General features: G+C 39.9%; 1 protein-coding gene across 2 annotated transcripts in view; it reads right to left on the bottom strand.

Moving 5' to 3' along the window:
* Positions 1 to 21880, bottom strand: part of pde2a (phosphodiesterase 2A) — a 140057-nt gene that overhangs the window by 7391 nt on the left and 110786 nt on the right. For both annotated transcript variants that reach the window (XM_027280165.1, XM_019254744.2), the window contains exons 3-25: positions 20584 to 20673; positions 20252 to 20340; positions 16803 to 16912; positions 15828 to 15883; positions 15526 to 15585; positions 14742 to 14904; positions 14045 to 14097; positions 11107 to 11181; positions 10941 to 10982; positions 10173 to 10241; positions 9952 to 10082; positions 6628 to 6739; positions 6458 to 6497; positions 5895 to 5958; positions 5568 to 5649; positions 5123 to 5297; positions 4073 to 4185; positions 2167 to 2244; positions 1934 to 2056; positions 1766 to 1836; positions 1188 to 1310; positions 934 to 1021; positions 387 to 434 (exon numbers count right to left, since the gene is read on the bottom strand). In XM_027280165.1, the coding sequence (XP_027135966.1) occupies positions 387 to 434; positions 934 to 1021; positions 1188 to 1310; positions 1766 to 1836; positions 1934 to 2056; positions 2167 to 2244; positions 4073 to 4185; positions 5123 to 5297; positions 5568 to 5649; positions 5895 to 5958; positions 6458 to 6497; positions 6628 to 6739; positions 9952 to 10082; positions 10173 to 10241; positions 10941 to 10982; positions 11107 to 11181; positions 14045 to 14097; positions 14742 to 14904; positions 15526 to 15585; positions 15828 to 15883; positions 16803 to 16912; positions 20252 to 20340; positions 20584 to 20673 (2055 nt within the window). The remainder of the gene's footprint in view (positions 1 to 386; positions 435 to 933; positions 1022 to 1187; positions 1311 to 1765; positions 1837 to 1933; positions 2057 to 2166; positions 2245 to 4072; positions 4186 to 5122; positions 5298 to 5567; positions 5650 to 5894; positions 5959 to 6457; positions 6498 to 6627; positions 6740 to 9951; positions 10083 to 10172; positions 10242 to 10940; positions 10983 to 11106; positions 11182 to 14044; positions 14098 to 14741; positions 14905 to 15525; positions 15586 to 15827; positions 15884 to 16802; positions 16913 to 20251; positions 20341 to 20583; positions 20674 to 21880) is intronic.

The raw sequence follows: 21880 nt of genomic DNA, 5'->3' as shown, positions 1-21880 counted from the left end.
AAGTTAGATTTTGGCCACTAGGTGTCATACAAGCACAAAATAGCAGTTAGTCACACACATACTGAAGTTTATTAACTAGGAAGGAACAAACAAAACAAAAAGTTCTACATGTTCTACATTCTTATTCTCATTTATGTAAATGAGAAGGACAAAAATTAAAAACACCTCTCAACATGATATAGTCCAATATAACACTCATTAATAAACATATAATCCAATTTACACATTTCTGACACAATTTACGACAGCACAGCTGTACTGAATTGCAACATACTGTGCAGGTGTAGCTAATAAAGTGGCCCCTAAGTGTACATGCAATAAAAATTTATATAGGCATGAAACATTGTCAGCTCTCCCACATCCCTGTGATGTTATTGTGAGTTTACCTCCATTACAGATCCCTCTGAGCTGTAGAGAGCAGCCAGGACAGATTTCTGAAAATAGAAACAGACAGACAAATGAAACAAAATCCTTTTAGAGTACACATCGTATTGATTCAAATGAAACAACATCCTGGACAAAACACACTCTCGTCTTCATCTGTACTTGTAAAAGAAACTGATAAAATGATGACCTATGCCGCATAACGTCAGACAGTTGGTGTGGGTTTATCATTTAGGTGAAGCTGAACAATGTGCCTCTAATCACAATGACATCTGGTGTCTCACTTGGGTGAATTCACAGACAAGCAGATACAACCACAGACTTTCATTACTCTACGACACAGCCAGAGTCTGGCTTTTACTGATGCGCTCCATCCTGAGCATCTAAAAGTCAATTTTTGCTCTGAATTTTTAAAGTGCAGGTGCAGTGCTGCTCGACTGCTCTCTACGTGTTTGGGAAGTTAAATATTTTTACTCTCCATTCGGTTCCCCCCTTTGTATCTTAAGTCCTCTAAAACAGCAGAAACATGGACATAATTTGTGATCTCACCGAGGCGACTTGGAAAGAATTGTTGGTGCCACGGTGGTCCAGGTCATGGCACATACAGGAGACAAAGAGAGCCAAAATCTCTATATCCCTAAAAAATAGAGGAGGAAAGAGGATGGTTATGGAACAGACAGCAAATTTGGGTTGATTGTGTCACTAGTGGGATAAAAACGCAAACATTGCTACAATTCAAATTCTTGATGTGTTGAAGATTTAAATTATTACAGCATTGTGGGGACAGAGGGTTATATACTTACTCGAGGTAGTTGGACAGCCCTAGATTTTTATAGAGCAGGTAGCAGAAATGTGTGACAGAGAAGGCGTGCATCCAGTTGTGGTAAGGAGGGTCCCTGTATCCTTTCTTCACCATCAGACAGAACCTGAGACCAAAGCAGCAGTTCAGTTATCATTCACAACACAGCATGCATCTAGTGACTCGTGTAATTGAGTTATGACCTGCGGACCACATTTGTTCTTGTTCTGTTCTTTTCCTCCAGTTAAAAGTAGATCAGAAATAGTCCATGCAAACCAACCAATCCTCGTGTTTAAATAGTAATTTTGAATTTATGAAACCGCTCTACTAATTTGACCAAACTCCTGCCAGTTTTGTCACTAGAGATCTACCTAAATCTCTCTTTCCAAGGTGTTATTGTCTTATAGTTGACTGATAGGGTCAATGAAACTCTAATTTCACTACTTTCTATGTAGCAGAATGTGGTCAAATCACCAAATCAGAAACTATAGATCAATTTATCAATACAGACTATGTAAGGTACCTGTAGGGAACATTCACAAAAGCTCCTATATTCAGCACATGGATTGATAGTTGTCAAACCTGGCGAGAGTGTGCAGGTCAATCTTGTATGTGTTGATGAAACCCATGTCTTCAAACATGCTGAGGATACACTGCAGACACACACAACAGGATAAGTTATCACTTTTGTTTCTCTTTGTGTCTCTAATACCTCTTCGCTGTCTCTCATTCTTAACCTCTGGTGCTTACCAAGGGCGTGTTGTCATCAGGTAGCGAGCGAGGTGTGTATGTAAACTCAGCATAGCAAGGGTGGATCTCCTTCACCGGTTCGATCCCCGTCACCAGTAGCTTAGACACCTCTTCCTCTGAAACCTGCAACATACACATACTGAATCATATGGAGTAAATAATTTTGACAGTGTCAGTAAATATAATGTGTCTGCGTGCGAGAGTGAGTGAGATGTGCTCAAACAGGATTTTACCTTCATATGGTACATCATCATTTCATTGGCTAGGTGGGACCTGAACTGGGCTTCATGGACTTTCTTGTAGAGCAGAGACTAGAGAAACAAACACTGTGTTATAGAACCACTATAACAAATCAACAGTTTTACAAAGCCCCTGTAGTAGCACAGCCAAGAACTCTCTTCTTATTTCTTTATTTTATTTTCCAAGAGAGGTTTATTTTAAAGTAAGTAAGACAATGTGACAATATCTTCAGAAAACTAGAGACAACCCCAGCACCAGCCACAAATTATAGATATTATAGATCTTCCAGCTGAACACACATTTATCCTTTATGTTAATCTACTTGGGTACTCTAGACACGGCTTTGTTTCTGATGTACAAACAGTATAAGTCAAACTGAATGCTGCTTACATTTCAGTACATGAGGGAAATGCTCTTAACAACCCTCAGTAAACTGTACACCATGATACAGAGTGAGTGTTGATAAATAATGCATTCGATCATATTTAAATGATTAATGAGCTGCCTTGAAGGCAATTATTTTCCCAATCAAATATCTTTATGGTTTGTCAATAAACGACAGAGAACCTGCAGTCATTCAAAGGTCAGATGCTACAAGAACGACTTAACATGAAGATGAATCAGAAATGCTGAATAAAATATCATCTCTCTGTATCTCTGCATCAGCTGCATCATCCCCATTGCAGTGCCTTTTATCTGACACATTATCTAAAACCATTTGCAAATGTGTATTATCATTAAAAAATAACTCAGTAAGAGATTCAGTTGATTTCAATTACTCATTACTCTCACAGTTGCGTGACTGCCTCAGGGCATTGTTAGAGGCAAGAGAAATCAGTGCAGTAACACAAATCAATTTTAATCAATATTTCCACGACGTTCTGGTAAAGGATGAAAGAGAAGAGCTGCAATAATGAGAAAGAGGATGAGAAGGATTGATCATCGCATTTAAACCATAAAAACCTTTTCACAGTTCTTTCTCACAGTTCCTTCTCGTGGTGACAACACAACACAATACAGCGCCTCAGCCTCTCTCTCTCTTTTTCTGATCCTCATTACTGTCAACATTGCAAACTTCATTATCGTCGCTGTGAGCTACATACACCAGCTTCAGCTCAGCTGAATACGCGTAAATGGCTTTGCAGCAGTCATACAATGCCTATGATCCGTACCATAAAAGCCACTCAGCTCCATCACAGATTGAATCTCTTTAAATTTCCCACGAGAGTTTGCTTGACTCTGCCTTGACTGAGCATTTTGCTCCCGTTGAAAAAGATCCCACTTTGAAAGCCTGGCTTGATCTCTCTCACACACTGTTTTAAGGAGCTAGAGACAACTAATGATGGATATACTCTAAAAGCTTCTTTCATAAACTTTATCTTATTCCTCTCTATGCAGTCCAATCTAATTAATAATCATAGGTGCATTAAACTTGCAGAGTTAATGATCAAGGTTTGTTTACAACAAGCCTGTTGTGTATGAAGATGAATGTGTCGTTTAAGAAATGGTGCATTTATTCCTTTTTAATGTGTTATGCTTTTTCAGTGCTGCTACCAGAGATAATAATATTAAATGTCTTCTACTCTAGAGTGAAATGCTTGTTGTTAATGAATTGATTGATTAATTGATAACCAATAATTATTTAGTGTGTAGTTGTGCCACGTTGAGTCACTTTATGCTTAATATGCAGCAGTATAAACAGACTTTTTTTTTACTACCCTTACATATACTATATATATAATATATAGCTAGCTAGATAGATAGCATAGATAGATAGATAGATAGATAGATAGATAGATAGATAGATAGATAGATAGATAGATAGATAGATAGATAGATAGATAGATAGAGATATTTAGGGTTAGGATCAAAGTTCTTTCAGTGGGAGAAGAGACTTACATGGGCGATGCTGATACCACAGTAGATGGAAAAAGCTGTGGCCAGGTCCTCATCAAATCGGTTGAACCACGGGCCATTCATTTTATTCACCAATTCAGCCACCCCGATCACCTCTAGAGGAAGGAGGATTTAAAGAAAGAGTGACAGAAGTAAAGATGGAGAGAGGAATGGAAAGGAATGAGAGAAAGAAGGTGAGATGTTGAGTTGAGGAAAGAAAGGAGTGACAGAGTTGGATGGAATGAGAAAAAAGTTGATGAAGAAAGAAAATGGAGGGTGAAAGATGAGAGTCAAGGACGAGAAAATGAGGCAGAGAATGCAAGAGTTAGAGGTGCAGAACAGACGTTGAATCAAATAGGTCTGCTAACTTCAATTAATTTCACACTGGAGGTGAACCTAATTTCACATGAAATGATCTGGAATGAAATTCGTAACCTGAGCTTCAGACAGTTTTTCTATATAGAGACAAATCACATGGAATCTAAAGTTTCTGTGCTTGGATACAACAAGAAGTCAGGAGCACCGTCAAAGTCTGAGTTTTCTGTAATTTCTAAGTCTGGAACATGCTGAAGATAGTTGCCTGTCCAAAGTGCACTTTATGCACTTTGGGATTTAGGAGCAAATGATGTGATGTAAGACCTCTTTGTGCTATTCTGAGAGAGGACATGTGTGGAAAAGTACCTTCATCTTTGAAAAGGAAAAAGGAAGAAGGAGCAACTACCAATAGTTTAATAATGTTGGAGCTGACTGAAAAAGTCCAAACTGGCCATTAATATATCTTCATCATCTATCACTACCCTCACTCCTGCATTTTAGTACATTACTGGACTGTACGGGGGCATCAGATAAGAGATGTCACCACATCATGTTTTAATGCTCTGAGCTGCTCAATGTGTAATATCTTTAAACCTAGAATATTTATATCATAGGCTGTGGTTAAAATGGCTGTTTGTTGTTTACATGTCTCTATTTTTTGGGAGCATTGCTCTCAAATTTGTTTGATTGTTTATATTTGCTCTGTCTCTCTCTGGGTGTAGAAGTCATTGTTGCTACCGTTGTTCTCATCTTTGATGGGGAAGCAGAGAATGTTGCGGGTCCTAAAGCCGGTGCTGTCGTCCACACCGCGGTAGAAGAGAGGATGGGAGTAGGCGTCCTTAATGTTCAGGATCTGACCAGTGGTCGCCACGTGACCTGCAATACCCTGATCTGCTGGAATACGAAACTCCTTCTGCACTCGGACACACACAGACACACAATTGTATAGTTTACACATTGCTTTGAACTGGTTTGTTGACAGCAAACAAGGGAGGTCCCCAAACAAGGGAGGTTTTCAGGCACTGATAATGTAATTTGGTTGTTGACCTTTGTTGCATGTCATTCCTGTTTCTCTCTCTCATCATCTATGTCCCCCGTCCTTTCTGTCTGTCTCTACTGTCAACTCTGTGATAAAAGCATGAAATGATTCCCCCCAGGAAAGATGAGTACTTGTGTGTTGTACCTCTTCATCACTAACCACACCACCGTCAAACACCTTCGCCACCAACTCATGACTGAGCCGATCCAGCAGGAACACTGAACAGCTGGAGAAACACAAAGAGAGAGAGTGAGAGAGAGATAGACTTAAAGTGGTAATGGAGAACAGAGCAAAGCAGAGAAAATGAGAGTGTTTTATCTCATTCCATCTCAGGTCATTTTGTAACTTTAATTAAATGCGGCAAGTCAGTTAAGAGCAAATTGCCAAGATAGCCTTTTCAAATGGAGATAAAGACGTTCACATTGTACACAGGCGCACACACTCCCTTTGAAGATGAATCAGAGGGCTTACATCTCTGCATCGCTGAGGTTCCTGGCTTCAACTATAATTTCCTGTAACAGCACTGACACATCATCTGAAAAAATTAGAGAGAGAGGTAAAGAAAAAGGAGAGGGTGAGAGAGGCAATAAATGGAAAATAGAGGAAATTAAAGGAATACAGCAAAGCTCAGATAGACAGAAACAGAGGTTACACAGTGAGCACCGGTGGATCAGCTGCACAAACTGATAAGAGCTTTTGTAATCAGCAGTACAGTGAGAGGCAATTTGCTCTACCAGTGGATCAATGTTTTGTATCCGCAATCGTGATGAATCATCAATGACATTATTCTGCTGTTGGTGCTTACTGTTAGAGTGGCTCAGTGTAATTATGGGACAGAGAGGTGGAGCCATCATTTTTAATGCCCTTTTGATTTTATGGTTATGATCCTTGGTGTAATCACCTTTAGGGTCTGCAATATCTCATTCAATTACGTACGCCATTCGTTACACTTGGTGATCACTTAAATATCGGCCATTAACTCAAATTGTCCTACAACGTTCTTTCCTCACAGAGACAGACTGCCAAAAACTTACCCAAGTGTGTGAAGAGATTCTTGGCCACTTGTAAGAGCGCCTAAAAGGAGAAACAGAGCACAAGGCAGCTTCATGTTTATTAATGTATGCATACAACATGTACTCTGTGCGTAGGTGTGTGTGTGTTCGTCTATGTACTGTGTTTGTGTGTGTGTGGGCATGTGCAGTACCTGGCACTCCACTTTGAGTTTCTGTTCTTTCTGGAAGGCCAAAGTTGAAGTGAGGACCGTTGAAGTGTAGCAGAAACAGTGCTGGATTGCATGCTCATCTGCCTCCGTGTGTCTGCAGTGAGACGCACACACACACACACAAACACATGCACACACACTCTCCTGATGAATCTGAATTTAGACAGATCTAATACAATCTGAGATCAAAGAGATTAAAGCTGAAACAGCAAATTAATTGATTAGTTAAACATCAGAACATTTATATATAGCTATTTTGATAATAGATTAATCAGTTTTCAAGCAAATCCACTTTGATTAAAAACCTTTTTTTCAAGGGAGTCCTGGCACTTATTTTGGTCAAAACAAGATATAATCTAGAAAATTATGATTTTTGTTTTTTTTATTTTTTTATTTTTATCAGTGCTGGAATAAAATGTAGTACATCTATTCAAATACAATTTTAAATAGCACTACTGTGTGATCATGTACAGTACTTCTACTTCTACTACGTCTTCTATTCATCTACTTTTTACTCCACTATATTCATGTGACAGCTTGTTCAGTTTACAACTCAGACAGCCTGTTATAGATGAAATATCAAGCTATTAAAATGACACTATAGTAATATTCATGAGATGTAATATATATTTGATGATAGATGATATAATAAGTATTGTTAACGTTGATACTTTTGTAAAAGATCTCAGTACTTCTTTGGCCGCTGCATTTCATACATCAAACTTTAATGAATTATTTTGGAAAATAATCAGTAAATTAGTTGATGCTGAAAACAATCCTTTGTTGCAGTCTTAAAAGAAAAGCAACTAAAAACACAAGAATCACTTAGGACTGTGTAAGTATGAATAATGACTGTCATATATCTAAATGACGGAAAACAGAACAAAACTCTGGTGTCCTGCAGGTGGTGAATGTGACTGTCACTCTCCTTTAAAACTAAATGATGTGAGAACTTGACAGCATTAAGCAGGCAAATGAAGACTAATGAATGAAATGATCTGCAGTGATCACGGCTACGCCAGTAATTGCCTGCAGTTATCACTCTTTGCCTACAGAGGGCAATGACACATTATAGTGTTGACGTCAGGAGCAGTATATAGCTCCAGGGCTTTCTTCCCCTTGAGCTAAGACTGTCAGGTATCCTAGCAAAGGAGGTAGGATTTGAACCAAGCTTTGGAAAAGTCCTGGGAAACATAACTTGAGGCCAATAAAGTTCAGGGCTACAAATCTTTTATCAGTAACATTCATGAATAGAATAGAATAGATACTTTATTGATCCCTTAAGGGGAAATGATTTTTTTCACCTTGAGGGGAAATGATTTTTTCACCTGAAATGACAAATAAAGGGCTCATGCAAATATGGAGAGATGGTGGTTTGCTGGGCAGAGATGTAGTGGTGCCCTGGGAGCAGTTATGGGTTTAGTACCTTGCTAAAGGGCACCTCATTGTTCACCAGGAGGTGAAATGGCACTTCTCCAGCTACCAGTCCACCCTCCATACTTTGATCCATGCTCTCCTTAAATTGACCACCCTCCTGTTCCCAAGTCCCTATGGACTAAGCTACTGCCACCCCAATGTTGCACAAAGGAATAGTCTCTCAGGCTGGGAGAATAATTTTCTATCATACTAATAATCCAGTTTTTTTTTTTTTTTGCAATTACCATAGAAAATAGCCTAAATTTACATCAATTTCCAAAGACCAGCAGTCGGATACACAGAAAGAAAGAGCACAACCCTTTTCAATTGGAAAAGAGTCCTAATGTGGAATGGATGAAGAATTTGTGTACCCTGTTTGGCCTGCTATTTCGCAGAAATAAATCCAAACAGCCGAATAATATGGCCTTTCTAACAATTGCTGCCAACTTGATTTTCAACACAAAACCTCATCCTGTGTTTGGCCTTGAGCTCCTAAACATCATGAGATCATCTTTGTGCTGTGCACAATGACTTCAGTACATTTCTGCTTATTCTTCTACTGTCCTTTCTCTGTGCCTAAAAAACAAGATTAAAATTATGTTTGTGATTTGTGTGCGTTGTTCTCATCTGCTGGCACTAAAACTGAGTTATGGACCTTTTACTGGTGTCACAATATGTTTTCATGCACCTGTGTCCTGAGGTTACATGCTAAATTACACTTTTAGGAGAGCCAGGAAGAGAGATGTTCTAACAAACTCTGCATATGAATATGCAATCGATATGATGAGGAGATGCATGTTTGAGATATATCTTTCTGGATGATTGTGCTTGGAGCAAAAGCAAAAGATTTATCACATTTTATGCACAGTTGCCGCCGTAATCCTGCTGCTGTGTTACTATGGTAATAGGATGCCGGCAATGTCATCAGTGCTACTGGCAGAGGGAGAAATTATAGGACATGATCCCCTCTCATCTATCTTAGTCTTCTGAGGGAGAGAGAGAGGATTGTATGTGAGCACATACATATGTGTGTAAAGTGTGTGTGTGGGAAAAGAAAGAGCTAAAATACATTAATCTCCCAGCACTTTAAGATAAGTAGAGACATATGCTGCTTGACAAGATAGATAGATAGATAGATAGATAGATAGATAGATAGATAGATAGATAGATAGATAGATAGATAGATAGATAGATAGATAGATAGATAGATAGATAGATTTATATAAATAGACTTTATACAGCTGGAGAGTGTTTTTATAGACGTCTGTATTCAGGGGACAGCAGCACTGATCCTGGCAGTGTCACACACAAAGACAAATATATGCCAAGATGTGGTGCCAAACCAGGCAGCCGAGACCACCCGCTGTTAAGACTTATGACCTGACTCTAGATCATCACATAGCCATCTGTATGGTCACACACACACACACACATATTGGGTGATTTGACACCTAGGCTCCAAAGTGGTGGTATCCATTCCCGAGGGAGCATGCAGCACGTTAGCTGCAGATTTCAGTGGAAAGAGTTACTCCTTCTCCACTCCTCTAAACTTAACAAATTTTAGCTTTTGAGCTCATCCAATAAGGCTATCCATTCCAAGTACAAGTTAGTGAAAGCCGCTGTCACATAAATCATAGTATCTAAGACGAGTCAGTGCTTCAGGAGTTAGGCAAAGTCAACTCATCCTCAGAATGACATCACAGCATTTTAGATATACTTCAGCAGTAAGTCATCAGTGGCTAAGTTAAGATAAGAGGCTAAAACAAAATGACTTGTTTTGGCTGTAAGACCTCTACTCTGCATTAAGTGATTCACTGTCATTGTTAAGTGATTCATCTTATGATTCATGAGCACAAAACCAAAAAGGATAGCAGTCTTTCACATACATACCTCTGTCCGCCCTGTTTGTTGAAGGCGCATGCTAGTGCCACCACCTGACCGGTGGCCCTGCTGGCCACTGGTACACAAAGCATGGAGGAGATCTCACAGCCCAACATGCTGGACAGCTGCCTACGCTCCTCCTGAGAGGGAGAGAGGCAGACAAATCAGTTCAGTATGAAGACAAAATAGATAGATGGGTAAGTAAGAAAGAAAGAAAATGATCTACTTACAGCACTGATGTCCTGCAGAGTAATTGACTTCTTCTTCTCAACAACCTGACCAAAGCGTCCAAACATCAACTGAACCGAGGAGAGAGATACAGACAGTGTGAGTGAAAATTGAAGGAGGTGAAGAAAAACAATTTAATGAGGGCGAGAGGAAGGAACAAAACATAATTGTTAAGAGGGTCCTTGAGATTCTTTTAGGGGTAAAATATATAAATAAAGGTTGATTATTATATTCTGAGTGAAGTCTATTACCTCCCTTGTTAAATTAGCCCAAACAGACCATCTAGGGCATGTTTATTTGTGTCCTAATATCTCTCTACACCAACTACTATCAAGATTTCACACATCATTTATCCCGGGGTACACAGTGTATTTGCAACCATTATGGAAAGCCTGTTAAAAATGCTAAGGTCTGCACCGCAACCAGGGAGAAGTGATTACTTTCTCTTCGCCCAAATTTCTTAATTATAACCCCTGCCGGGGATTACAAAAGATTACATGTGGGAGGTTTATTCTACCATGTCAGTCAAGGAAACAAACACGTAGGGTTGCACCACTTGCATTCAAAGTGTGCTTGTTAAAAAGTGCAATAAACCTCCCTGAATGTACCTCAGTGTGTCACCTCAGTGTAAGAAATACGAGGGAATGAATGACTGATCACACAAATAATAAATAAATGGATGAGCAAAATACTTAACTGGAAACACAAACAGATCGATATATGCAGATAACAAATATTTATATGAATAAACCATTGTTTGTTGGCCTCACCGGGAAGCTGATCTCCTCCTCCAGGACTTTGTCTCCGACCACCTAAAGGTCACAGAGGTCACACATTATTCAATGGATTGAATCAGTGTGTTTGTGTGAATTGTTTGTGTGTGGTATTTTAAAGAGAGGTCATGGAAAACAAATGTGTATGAGAGTGGTAAAGTACCTGGCAGAAAAGCTGGTGGTTGTCCTCTGACACCAGGAGCAAACAACAACACTGCGACTGAGTCTGCTGCTGCAGCTGAAGGAGACCACAAAAAAATATCAGTGCTGACTTATATCATTACAAAAATCTCTCTTTATCTGACTGAGTCCGATTGTTTTTAAAGCCTCAATTTAGGATTCCTTTGGAGTGTAGTCTAGTGTGAAGATAGGATTATAAATCAGGGAGAAATAACCAGAGTGGATCGGAGGTTGGGACAAAAAATCTGTATCATCCTCACGGATTTGTTAATATGATACATGCTTGTATTATTTATAAAAAAAACACAAATTAAATATCTCACATAATCAAATCTGGAATATGATGGTGAGAGCTTTCACAGTAAATGGTAAGTAGTCATACATATTTCTATTAGTAATACTCACTTGGTACGATGTGTATTTCTAGGGTCTCTTAATAAGTAATCATCTCATCAAAACATTCATACCTTGTCAATAACTGAATATACATTAACATGTTGTTAGGGCAAGATCAAGGTTTTTTCTTTTAATGTGAAATCCCTGCATGATTGAAGTGTGTCCAAATGAAGGTGTGTCTATGGACTCGGCTTCTCTGCTGCTCAGTTTTCACAGAATTTCCTGCTGCTGAAACATTTCATTCACATTCATAGACTGAAATCCACTCTTGGGAACATGCGCACACACACATACCTTATGACCACCTTACCTCATATGATACAAATACTGTGGGTACATAAATATATAAAGGATCACACACGCATGCACATACACCTGCACACAGCTATAAGAGCAGCATTTCTTCACACAGAAATCCACAGAGCAATCCACAGAGCTGGATAGAGAACAAGCAGGACAGGGATAAACACCAGCCACTGCCAACACTCTCGTCTCCCCCCCTGCTCCGTCACACACAAGACACATGTACTCACAAACACACACAGTGCAAACATACGCACACACGTAAAGCATGTTGCTGCAGCTACATATAATAATAAGCCCCTCCACCCCATTTCTCCCCAAATGCTGCTAATCCTACAGGAGCAACAGCGGCCCCAAGCGCTTCCCACCACGATTTCTCAGAACCTTTTCCTCCCTCTCCCCCTCCTCCTACCTTCACCCCTTTTTACAACTCTAACAATAAACAGGCGAAACAAATCATGTCGGATTTCAAATATATATTCTAAAACCCCTGCAGCCTTTTGCACCACCACAACTTCTTCCTCTCCTTTCTGTTAGAGGAAGGAAAAAAAATACTACAAATTCAGGTTTAGAGGCATCAAAAGCTGATGTTTTACATGCATTACTGCTGCAGCTGCGCTATTTGACCAAGGCAGCACAGCTGGAGGGAACGTCAGGTGGGTGATATTTGTTTAGAAAATGCTATTTTTACACAGCAACAGATTACTTTAAAATGGTGTTCATAAAGACTTTGTCCCACACATGAGTAGACAAGGTCCTCTTTTGATGCTGACAGAAAACATGATAGAAAACCTACAAATTATATTTGTAAAATCAGATGTTCTGATTATTTTATATTGTTACTTATTAAGAACCACTGCCTTTCATGTTGTTTAATAATCAAATGAAACACTGATAAATAACCCAGACTCTTTTTTTCTACAAAAAAATAATAATGAGCACTTGTGATAATCATGTGGAGATGAAATATATTTTGAAAACTCTCAAAATTTCCTTGACAAAAACTATAGTAAGGGTGCAACTCTTATCATCATAATTGTCTCATCTGCCAATTAGTTTCTAGATTAATTAGTTGAATTGTTTGGTCTATAAAATGTCAGAAAATAGTCAAAAATGTCTAACAAGTATTATGGTCTTGGCTGTACCTCAGCAGTTTTCTCAGTGTATCCTTGTGTTTTGGTTCCGTTCATCTTGCTCACCTGCTTCCCATCAGCTCATCTACCTGTAGTATATCTTCAGTTCGTATCAGCTCTTCAACCACTCTCTGTAAGATTGTTGTTTCACCCAACGTGGCAGTAATGCTCCAGGCCAACTTCACTTTGCTCTTAGTGATTCTGTTTCTCTGTGTTTCCCTGTACTAAGTTGTTTGTGCCTCAGGATCATCACCCGCCTGCCTGTCTCCCTGCTTGTCTGTCTGTTGCCAGCTGTCCTCTTCCAGCCACGCTTCCTCTCATTCACTCCTGCTAACGCCAGCCACACTCCTCCATCACCATCACTAACCCCTTGCTGCTGCTGGATCCCCCATCCCTGCTATCATCCCCTCGTCCAGATTCCCTCTGTCCTTCCCCATACATCACTGGTCTGTGTCCCACTAGTGTTCATAACACAAGAACTACATTTTCAAATGACTTATTTTGAAGAAAACAAAAAGATATTTATTTTACTGTCACACAAGACAGCAGCAAATCCACACATGTGACGATGCATTGTTGCAGAGACTTAAAAATGCAAAACAAGTCTTTCATGCTCAATAAGGAGGAACAGCAGAAAAATCTGAAAAATATTTACATACATTGATGAGGAAGACTTTGTTCTTTTGCTGTATAACCTTTAAATCTATCCCCTCGCTGCTGCTTTATCCCCCTCAATCTCATATTTTCTTTATCTCTGAATAATTCCATATATTTAAACTGTTGTCAGGTTTCTGCACATACTGTAGCTAAAGCCCGATATCTCCTCTTTCTCGCCTTCCTCATCAATCTTTACATCTCTTCTCCTGCTGCCCTCATTTTTCTAGAGAGTCTGTCATATATATTGAGGGGGGGCATACTATCGGGAGGCTGATGAAGTATGTGTGATAAAAAGCTTGTGATATAGGTAATGACAGGAAGAGGGAAGCAAGTCACTGAGGACTTCATGTTTTGCATGTACTGTAGGTCTCTAACTCTCTCTCTGTGTGTATGTGTGCATGAGGGAATGTGTGAGTGATCTCAACCACTTACATAATTGATGACTTTGAGCTGGAGAGAGGCTGCATCAAGGTCAAAGAGCTCACCTGAAGGAGAGAAGGGAGAGAATGAGAATGATGGAAGTAAAAACCAGAAAGCAGCAAGGGCAGGCTGGCGTTAAGGAAGATGGGGAATGCAGAGCATGTACAGCATGTGGACAGAAAGCAATCCGGGGGGGTGCAATAAGACAGCAGGTCGAGGAAGGGTGAACGGAAACCAGCTAACAGAGGCCCTAATAATGAAGACAAGACAAGAGATGGAGGACTGCCTGGACTGCAGATGAAGACAGAAAGAAAGGGAAGAAGAAAGGAAGTCGAGGCAGAGGTCGGAAAAACTGAGGAGAGTAAAGCCAACTCATATTTGCTGACAATTACCAGGGAGTAAACAATGTTGATGTATGTTTATGTATTAGTGAGTCTACTTCCATTATGTATGAGATCATAAACAGTGTTTTGCAAAGCCTTCTGTTTTCACACAGAAGCTGTCACACATTCTTTGAGTGACTACAGAGTCCATCTAAATTCATAGAGCTTTTTATCCAGATGGGCGTTCTCTAGTAACACACCTCCTGTGTGTGTAATTATGTTTGTTTGTTTATATGAGGTGTAGGGAGATGTATGTATGTTGCAAACCCTGAATGTGTATGTGTGTGTGTGTGTGTGTGTGTGTGTGTGTGTGTGTGTGTGCATACCACAGAGTTGCAGGATGTTGCGATCCAGTTCGCAGTAATCCTGGTCTGAGACGTTGAGGTGCAGAAGTGCATTGTGGGACTGTATGGGAGAGGGGCTGAGAGGTGGCCTGTGGTGGTGGTAGGACCCCTGAACAGCATGGACTCGCACACACGCCACCGAGGCCTGCGATGTCATGCACAGACAAAAGTAAGATTAAAGACAATCTGTGACTAAATAATGCCTGATGCCATTTTATTATCTCTCATCTACTCCTTCTCCTTCGGAGAACCGACAGAAACGAGCAGAATAGCCGTTAAAGCAAACATCACCAGTTGATTCCCTTCTGAGCATGTTAGTGTCAATGCAACACACACATATTTGCAGAGAGATAAATAATCAAGTAGCCAGGCATTTCTGAATGCCAAGCACTCAGTGATGGACTGGAAATTTACAAATGACGGTATTTTTTTTATAGTTGACAAGTAAAAGAGAGTTCTTTTAGATTTTGCACTGTATTAGCAGTCCACTACTTGAAAAAAAAAACATGCTTCTGTGATGTTTTTGCTGTTTCTGTAACAGTTTGCTATATTCTGTAGGTTTCTAACTGTTGCAGTAACTTTTAGCAGCTGACCATCTATTTGTCTAATTCTCACTGGATGATTAAGAAAGGTTACATCTTCTTGTCGAGTTTACACAGGCTGTGCTTTATCCTTTCAATAAATAACATCCTGAGGAATCTGTTGGTTTAAATGAATAGCAAACCCACAAGTGTGACAAAAACATACAGATAAAGATGAAGCTTACATGTTTTTCCAGCGTGTTAAGATGCAGTTCATCCTGATCAGATAGTGGATTACAGCCCACCTGCAACACACACAGATATTTCAGTCCAGTGATGTCTCCATAGAGGTCCATAGAGATTTACTTTGTGAATGCTCCATAATATAAAATCAATATATATGTCATTTAACTGTAAATATCTATCTTTTGATAAAGCATAAAGAAATTATCACTTGTAGTGATAATCACTAGTGATTGCTTTCATTCCTCCAGTTTATTGATTCAGTGAAACCCTATTGTATGTCCTTGGATGTGCATGGACTAACCAGTAAGACAGCGATGGCCTTCTCCCACTCCTGGTTCAAGATAGGAATAACAATAGCTAAAAGAAAGACAGAATAAAAAAAAGCATCCATCATACATAATGCATTGATTCAGACAAAACACACCCTTAGTCCTGTCATTTTCTTTCCATGTCCTTGTCTCGCTCTTAATCAGACTCTGCTCTTTCTTCATGTTCTAATACTAATGGAAAAATGCAGGAGAAATGACAATGGAACAAAATAAACCCCTGTCCTTGCCGAGCATTTATTCTCTTCTTTGTTTGTTTTCCTCATTGATGTAGAGAGAGTAGATCTTTGTGGATAAAATATATTTAATATTATATTAAATTTAATTAAATATTACATTTAATTATTTAACAATAAGATCTTTGCTGCATGTGAGAACAGCAGACAAAACAACAACCAACATGATGTGTGTTTGCCACATTGGTACCAAACTAACTCTAACTTCTGCAAAATCATTAAATGCTCAGTGGTATTTATTGATCCGCAGAGAGCAGAGCGGTCATGCTGTACTTCAAGATATCTCCATTATTACATCCCTCCAGGTTATCTTCTCATTTCTGCTTTTAGATAAAACCAAAAAAATGTTAATATGCAGAGAAATGGAGAGTCTTTTCATTCTGATCAATCTGAGCTCTTGCATTTTTTTCTCATAAACCTTTCACTGTTTTTCTTCTTTTAGGGCAGTGCACTGCCCACGCAGCTCCATATCTCTCCCTTAGCAATCGTCATCTCTTGTTCACTACTTCTCGCTCTGCCTCGTTTTCTTTATTTATTCTCCCACGTTCTCACGTCTCTCTGCTCCTCTGCATGCACAAATACAAGCTCACATATCCTCAAACAAGCAGACACACATACACACACACACACACACACACACAGATATTGGTCCATTTGACTGTCCATTGGCATTATTCAAGCCCTTACTGCACACACACACACACACACACACACCTCTTCTGTGTGCTGGTAATGGTGCTGCAAGGCAGATTCTGTATTTTTCTGGTAGTTCGGACGAAGGAAGGCCGGCACACTGACACCGCTTCAGCTGGTCCACGATAGTCCTGAGACAGAGAGATAAAAGTTTGACTCTGATTTGAAAAACCTACAGCACACAAGTCAGAGTGAGAAACACAGAGAGACAGTCTGTCAGACACTGGGGAGACAAAGAGGAAGAGGGGATTTGGAAGCCAATTGGAGCAAATGGAAAAACAATCATCGGCATTACAAAAACAGACACGTTGTGTTCATTGACACTGACCAAAACATGTCTGAATAGAACTATTATTCGTTGTGAAATGAAATCAATACAGCCATTTGTGTGTATGTCTGTATGTGTTTGAAAGTGCTGGCCAGGTGTGAAGCCAGGTGTGATGATGGCAAAAGGTCTGTGTGTGTGTGTGTGTGTTATATTTAATACAGAGGGCAGCTTTCTTATGCTAAAATATGAGACAAAGATTTATTAATTCTAGACTGACTGCTGCCAAAGAACACAAAGACACATGTATCTGCACAAAATGCACATGTGTGGCAACGTCACTCCACACCTCTGTAAGCACACACATTTAGACTTGCATGAATATGTAAATGAGAGACAAAAAGAAAGAAAATAGTTTCACTTATGCACACAGGTAAATATAAAATCTATGTGCTTCACATAAAAATCTGCTGAACCCTCCAGCAGCCACACACACACACACACAAACACACATACATACAGCAGCAGTCACTCCATTACATGCTCACAGAGTCTGAAATCCCCTCAAACCACCGCCATGGCCAAATCTCTGCATGGTGCATTGATTTAAAAGTGTCCATTTATTTCAGCTCACAGAGGAACAGTCCACTTGAGTTAAAAAAGAAAAATCTCATCTTAGTTTACTGCTGTGGGAAATGCAGCTGACCTTTGTGTAATGTCATCGTTCAAAGCAGCTTTCCTGCACAATCATGAAGCCAATTTATAGTGTGGACTGCGGTGAGCCAAAAAATCCACCCTGTGGCGGCAGGAAAAATAGTTATTTAGTTTTCTCTGCAGACTTACTATGACACTTCTAGCTATTAGATAATATAATTTATGTTTAAATGTCTGGTGTGTGTCATATAGAGATGAAGCAGTTAGCAGAATTGCAGAAACTGAATGACACAGAGGTCAAAGCAGCGTGGTGGGCGTTGTGTTTACAGTGACAACAGTTAGCAGCAGCAAAGACTCGGAGACGGACAGTAACACAGACCGCTCAAATGCAGAAAATGTGTGTGTGTAGTTGGCACTTATAGAAATAATTGATCTGGGTGATTCTAATGACTTAATGTTGCTGCTACACTATGAGCGCCATTTGTCGTAACTGCTTAACCATCAATAAGAAACACTGCATGCCCTAACGGCTGATGGAGTTAATGTGCAAAAAATGTATTGAGCAGCTACGTTTGATTCAGACTAATTCTGGATATTTCTTAGGATACGCAGTTACCATATTGTTTTATGTTACTTTTTGTATTTTGCACATGATAGTTGTCAGTTAAAGGCGAGTCAAATACTTCGTCTTCCTCGATATGTTTGATCATTTGTGCATTTTTACAACTTGCAAAACACATTGGTGTGGTAAACAATGCATGCTTGAACAGCTGCGACATGATGTGCGGCATATGTATATATTCCAGCTGTTGATTTAGTGTTAGCAGGTTGTGTTTTGGGGGTTAATGAGACTGAAAGCACATGCATATGACTATATCAACACAGACTACTTATATTAGACTGTATACCACCCATTGTTTGTATTGTATTTGTGGTCATGTGTCACATACAGGTGATTTATATCAATCTTCATTCTAACTTGTATCTATTTGATAATAGGGTTTGGGTTAGGGTTAGTGTGGTGCAATATGTTTTGGTTGGCTGAAAAAGAAAACTAACTGAAGAGTTTTAATCTAAATGTATGTAAAATGTTAATGATTATTACATAAATGTATGTACAAGTTTAAACCATTATTTCTTTATGAATCATCTGCATGTTACAATAAGTAAAATGTTTATTGTTTGAGGTGAAAATAAAATGTAACCTATAACTGGGAGGGTTTACAGTTGTGTAACTGCACTGTGTACGTGTACCATTTCTTCTGTGTCTCTTAGACCTTGAACTGTGTTTCTTCCTTTTGCAGCATTTCTAACAATAGCTTGTTTGGCTATGAGGCATCAGTTATCTTCCTCATAACAAATGGTTAAGAGGATAAACAATCATGGGAACTGTCTTGGCTGAACTGGGTTGTGCATTTGTGTGTGTGTGGAGATCCAGTTAATGGGCTTGTATGTATTATAAAGTGGGCTGGAATGAGACACAAACACAGTGACCTTCTGCCTCTCAGATGGGTTCATTGAGTATGTGGGTGTTTGTGCTTGTTTGTGTGTGTGTGTGTGTGTGTGTGTATGCCGAGGTCTTGATAACAGGCTTATATAAGCAGGTGAATTGGAGGGAGAAAAGTAACAAAGTGCCCTGTAGCTCTTTTAATATCCGCACTACATCTAGCCTGCGTACCGCCCTGACTAATGTGTGTGTGTGAGTACATTGGGTTGTGTATGTGCATCTGTGTGTGTGCATATGTGTGGTCTGCGCTCGTGTCCTTGCGTGTTGTGGTCTGCATAAGCATGTTTGTGCGTGATCCCGTGTTTGTGTGGCAATGAGGTGTCGGAAAAAGGGTTCTTGTCTGACAAACAGACAGTTTCATCTATAATGTAGTGTTGGTTTTTGCCTGAGCCTGGGCAGCAGTCGCCATGCCACACGGGGTTGTAGAGCTTCAGAGAGCACTTAAGAGAGGAGAGGATCGCTGTGTCTCGCTGAGGGACCCCGGGCACTGTCACCTAGGCTATTAGCCCTGCAACACTTCCGCGGGGAGAGGGATTGAAGGTGAGAGAGAGAAATAGGAGCTGTGGGGACGGAGGGAGGAGGGGAGTAGAAAGACTGAAACACTGGCGGCTTAGTGCTTCATGGCTCCTCAGGGAGCGAGTGGGTTGAGAGGAAAAAAAGTGCAACGACGGACTGATGCAGCGAGGTGAGAAGGTGGAACGGCAGCTGACAAGAGAGGGAAATAGTTTGTCAAAGAGACAGAGAGGGATGTGTAATAAGACGGGGACAAAAAATGAGATAAAAGGTGAGCTTTAATGAGAGTGCAATAGAGATGAAGGATGAGAAGAAGAAAGTAAAAGGTGGTAAAAGTGAGAGGATAAGAGAGACGGAGGGGATCCTCGTGTGTCTTGATGATGAGATCTCTCTGTGACAGTCTCATATTCATTCAGGTGACACCTGCTTCTCACACAGAGAAAACAGCCTCTATTTCACCTCCTCATCTCTTCCTTGTTCTCTTGCAAAACATCTGCGGCTCGCTGCATCGGCACACAGACATACACACACCTGATCTTTCCCTCCTGTGGTAGTTCATGTGGTGGGTCTTCAGATAGCAGCCTCGAGTCTCCCTCCAGCGTGTAGACGCATACACACTCCTGGAATGAAACACACACATATATGTGCACATTCACTTGTAATATTAATCAGATTCTAATTAATTTAATGAGCGATGAGCCTCATTCATTTGCAACAAAGGCCTGGGTCTCTGTTCCCTGGTCTGATGTCAGGACTGAGGCATTTAGCTCTTCAGGTAATAATTTAAAGAAATTACAATTATGTTCAGCTGTTTGTGCAAATGTAGAGTCTGAATGTGTGTGTGTGTGTGTGTGTGTAAATACCGTGCTGGGTAGCAGCTCCTGTATGCTGTCTCGAAGGGCCACTCGCAGCGAGCGCGAGTCAACAACGGCCGCCAGCCGCAGCAAAGCATCCTGGGGAAAAGAGACAAACAGATGTCCTGATGTCTTTTTGGTTGTTTGTTTATAATCCCAATGTGCGGCTCAAAAATCCTGATGCTTTGGCTATAGTTTTGTTTTTTTAGTACAAGGTTTATGTTACAACAGCTCTTCCCCAGATATGCAGCTTGGCTGGCTGCTGAAGCCTCTGAAACAATATTTAAACTGTCACACTTAGTAAACAGATCGCAGTCTGTGCTTGTTGGAGACACAAGTAAGGTACTTAAAAATTAAATTCAGAAATCGTCAGGGATTACTGGAGTTAGTTTTGCTCTTCAGGACACTTAAAGCTTTTGTTTCATTTTGGCACTGTGAAAACTAAGCACTTGACAATTCATTTACAGTGTTCGCTAGGCAAAAAGCAGCTGATTATTCATGAAATGAAATAGTGTTTGTCAGTACTACTGCAAAGATCTCATGGTTCACAAATTACATAACAGATTTTAACTTTTTTTTTATCATTGCTGCATTCTTTGAAGATTGGATAGAGGCACTTAACTTGAAAGAGAGCACTGATTATCTTAATTACAGTCTGATGAGATTTAACAGGAGGATTTTTATCTCTTTTGATAAAATATCTTTCAACATCAAAACTCAATGCACACACAAACCCTAAAGCCAGACAGACATGAAGGATCTGAAACAAACCAGAAGGAAATGACTCAGAGGAAAGTCTTGAAACAAAATATATACTTGAAATAAAATAGCTGGTAAACCTAAAAGAGTTCATAGCTGGTCCATGTGACCACATTGAAAGGTGAAGCCAAAGGCCGATGTCAAAGAGAGAGGTGAGGCATGAACAATCATGGAAAGATGATCATGATGCTGCACAATGATGTTGCAAATACAAAAAGATAGAAGGTTGAGAGACGCCAGAGAAAAGTTGAAAGCCTTCCTACTTTGTTGCCTCAGCACAACTGATTTTGGAAAGACAGTTACTAAAAAACAAAACAACAATCCTCCCAATTTGTTAGAAAAGGCTTCAGAGGAGGGTATTTCAGATGCTTTGTGTGACCATTAGACAAGCACTTTGCTTGAAGCTTGTTAAAAAGGCCAATACAATTGCAAGGTGAGAGCAGTTTGTTTTCTTCAAGAGCACTTTTTAGTGCTCTCAAAACAACCTTCTATTTTAATAAAGATTAGGTGTGGAAACAGGGGAGACAAGAAGCGGAATGGAAAACAG

The sequence above is a fragment of the Larimichthys crocea genome, chromosome VII (genome assembly GCF_000972845.2).
Source record: "Larimichthys crocea isolate SSNF chromosome VII, L_crocea_2.0, whole genome shotgun sequence".
Classification (NCBI taxonomy): domain Eukaryota; kingdom Metazoa; phylum Chordata; class Actinopteri; family Sciaenidae; genus Larimichthys; species Larimichthys crocea.
This window is presented reverse-complemented; position numbering and strand designations above follow the sequence as displayed.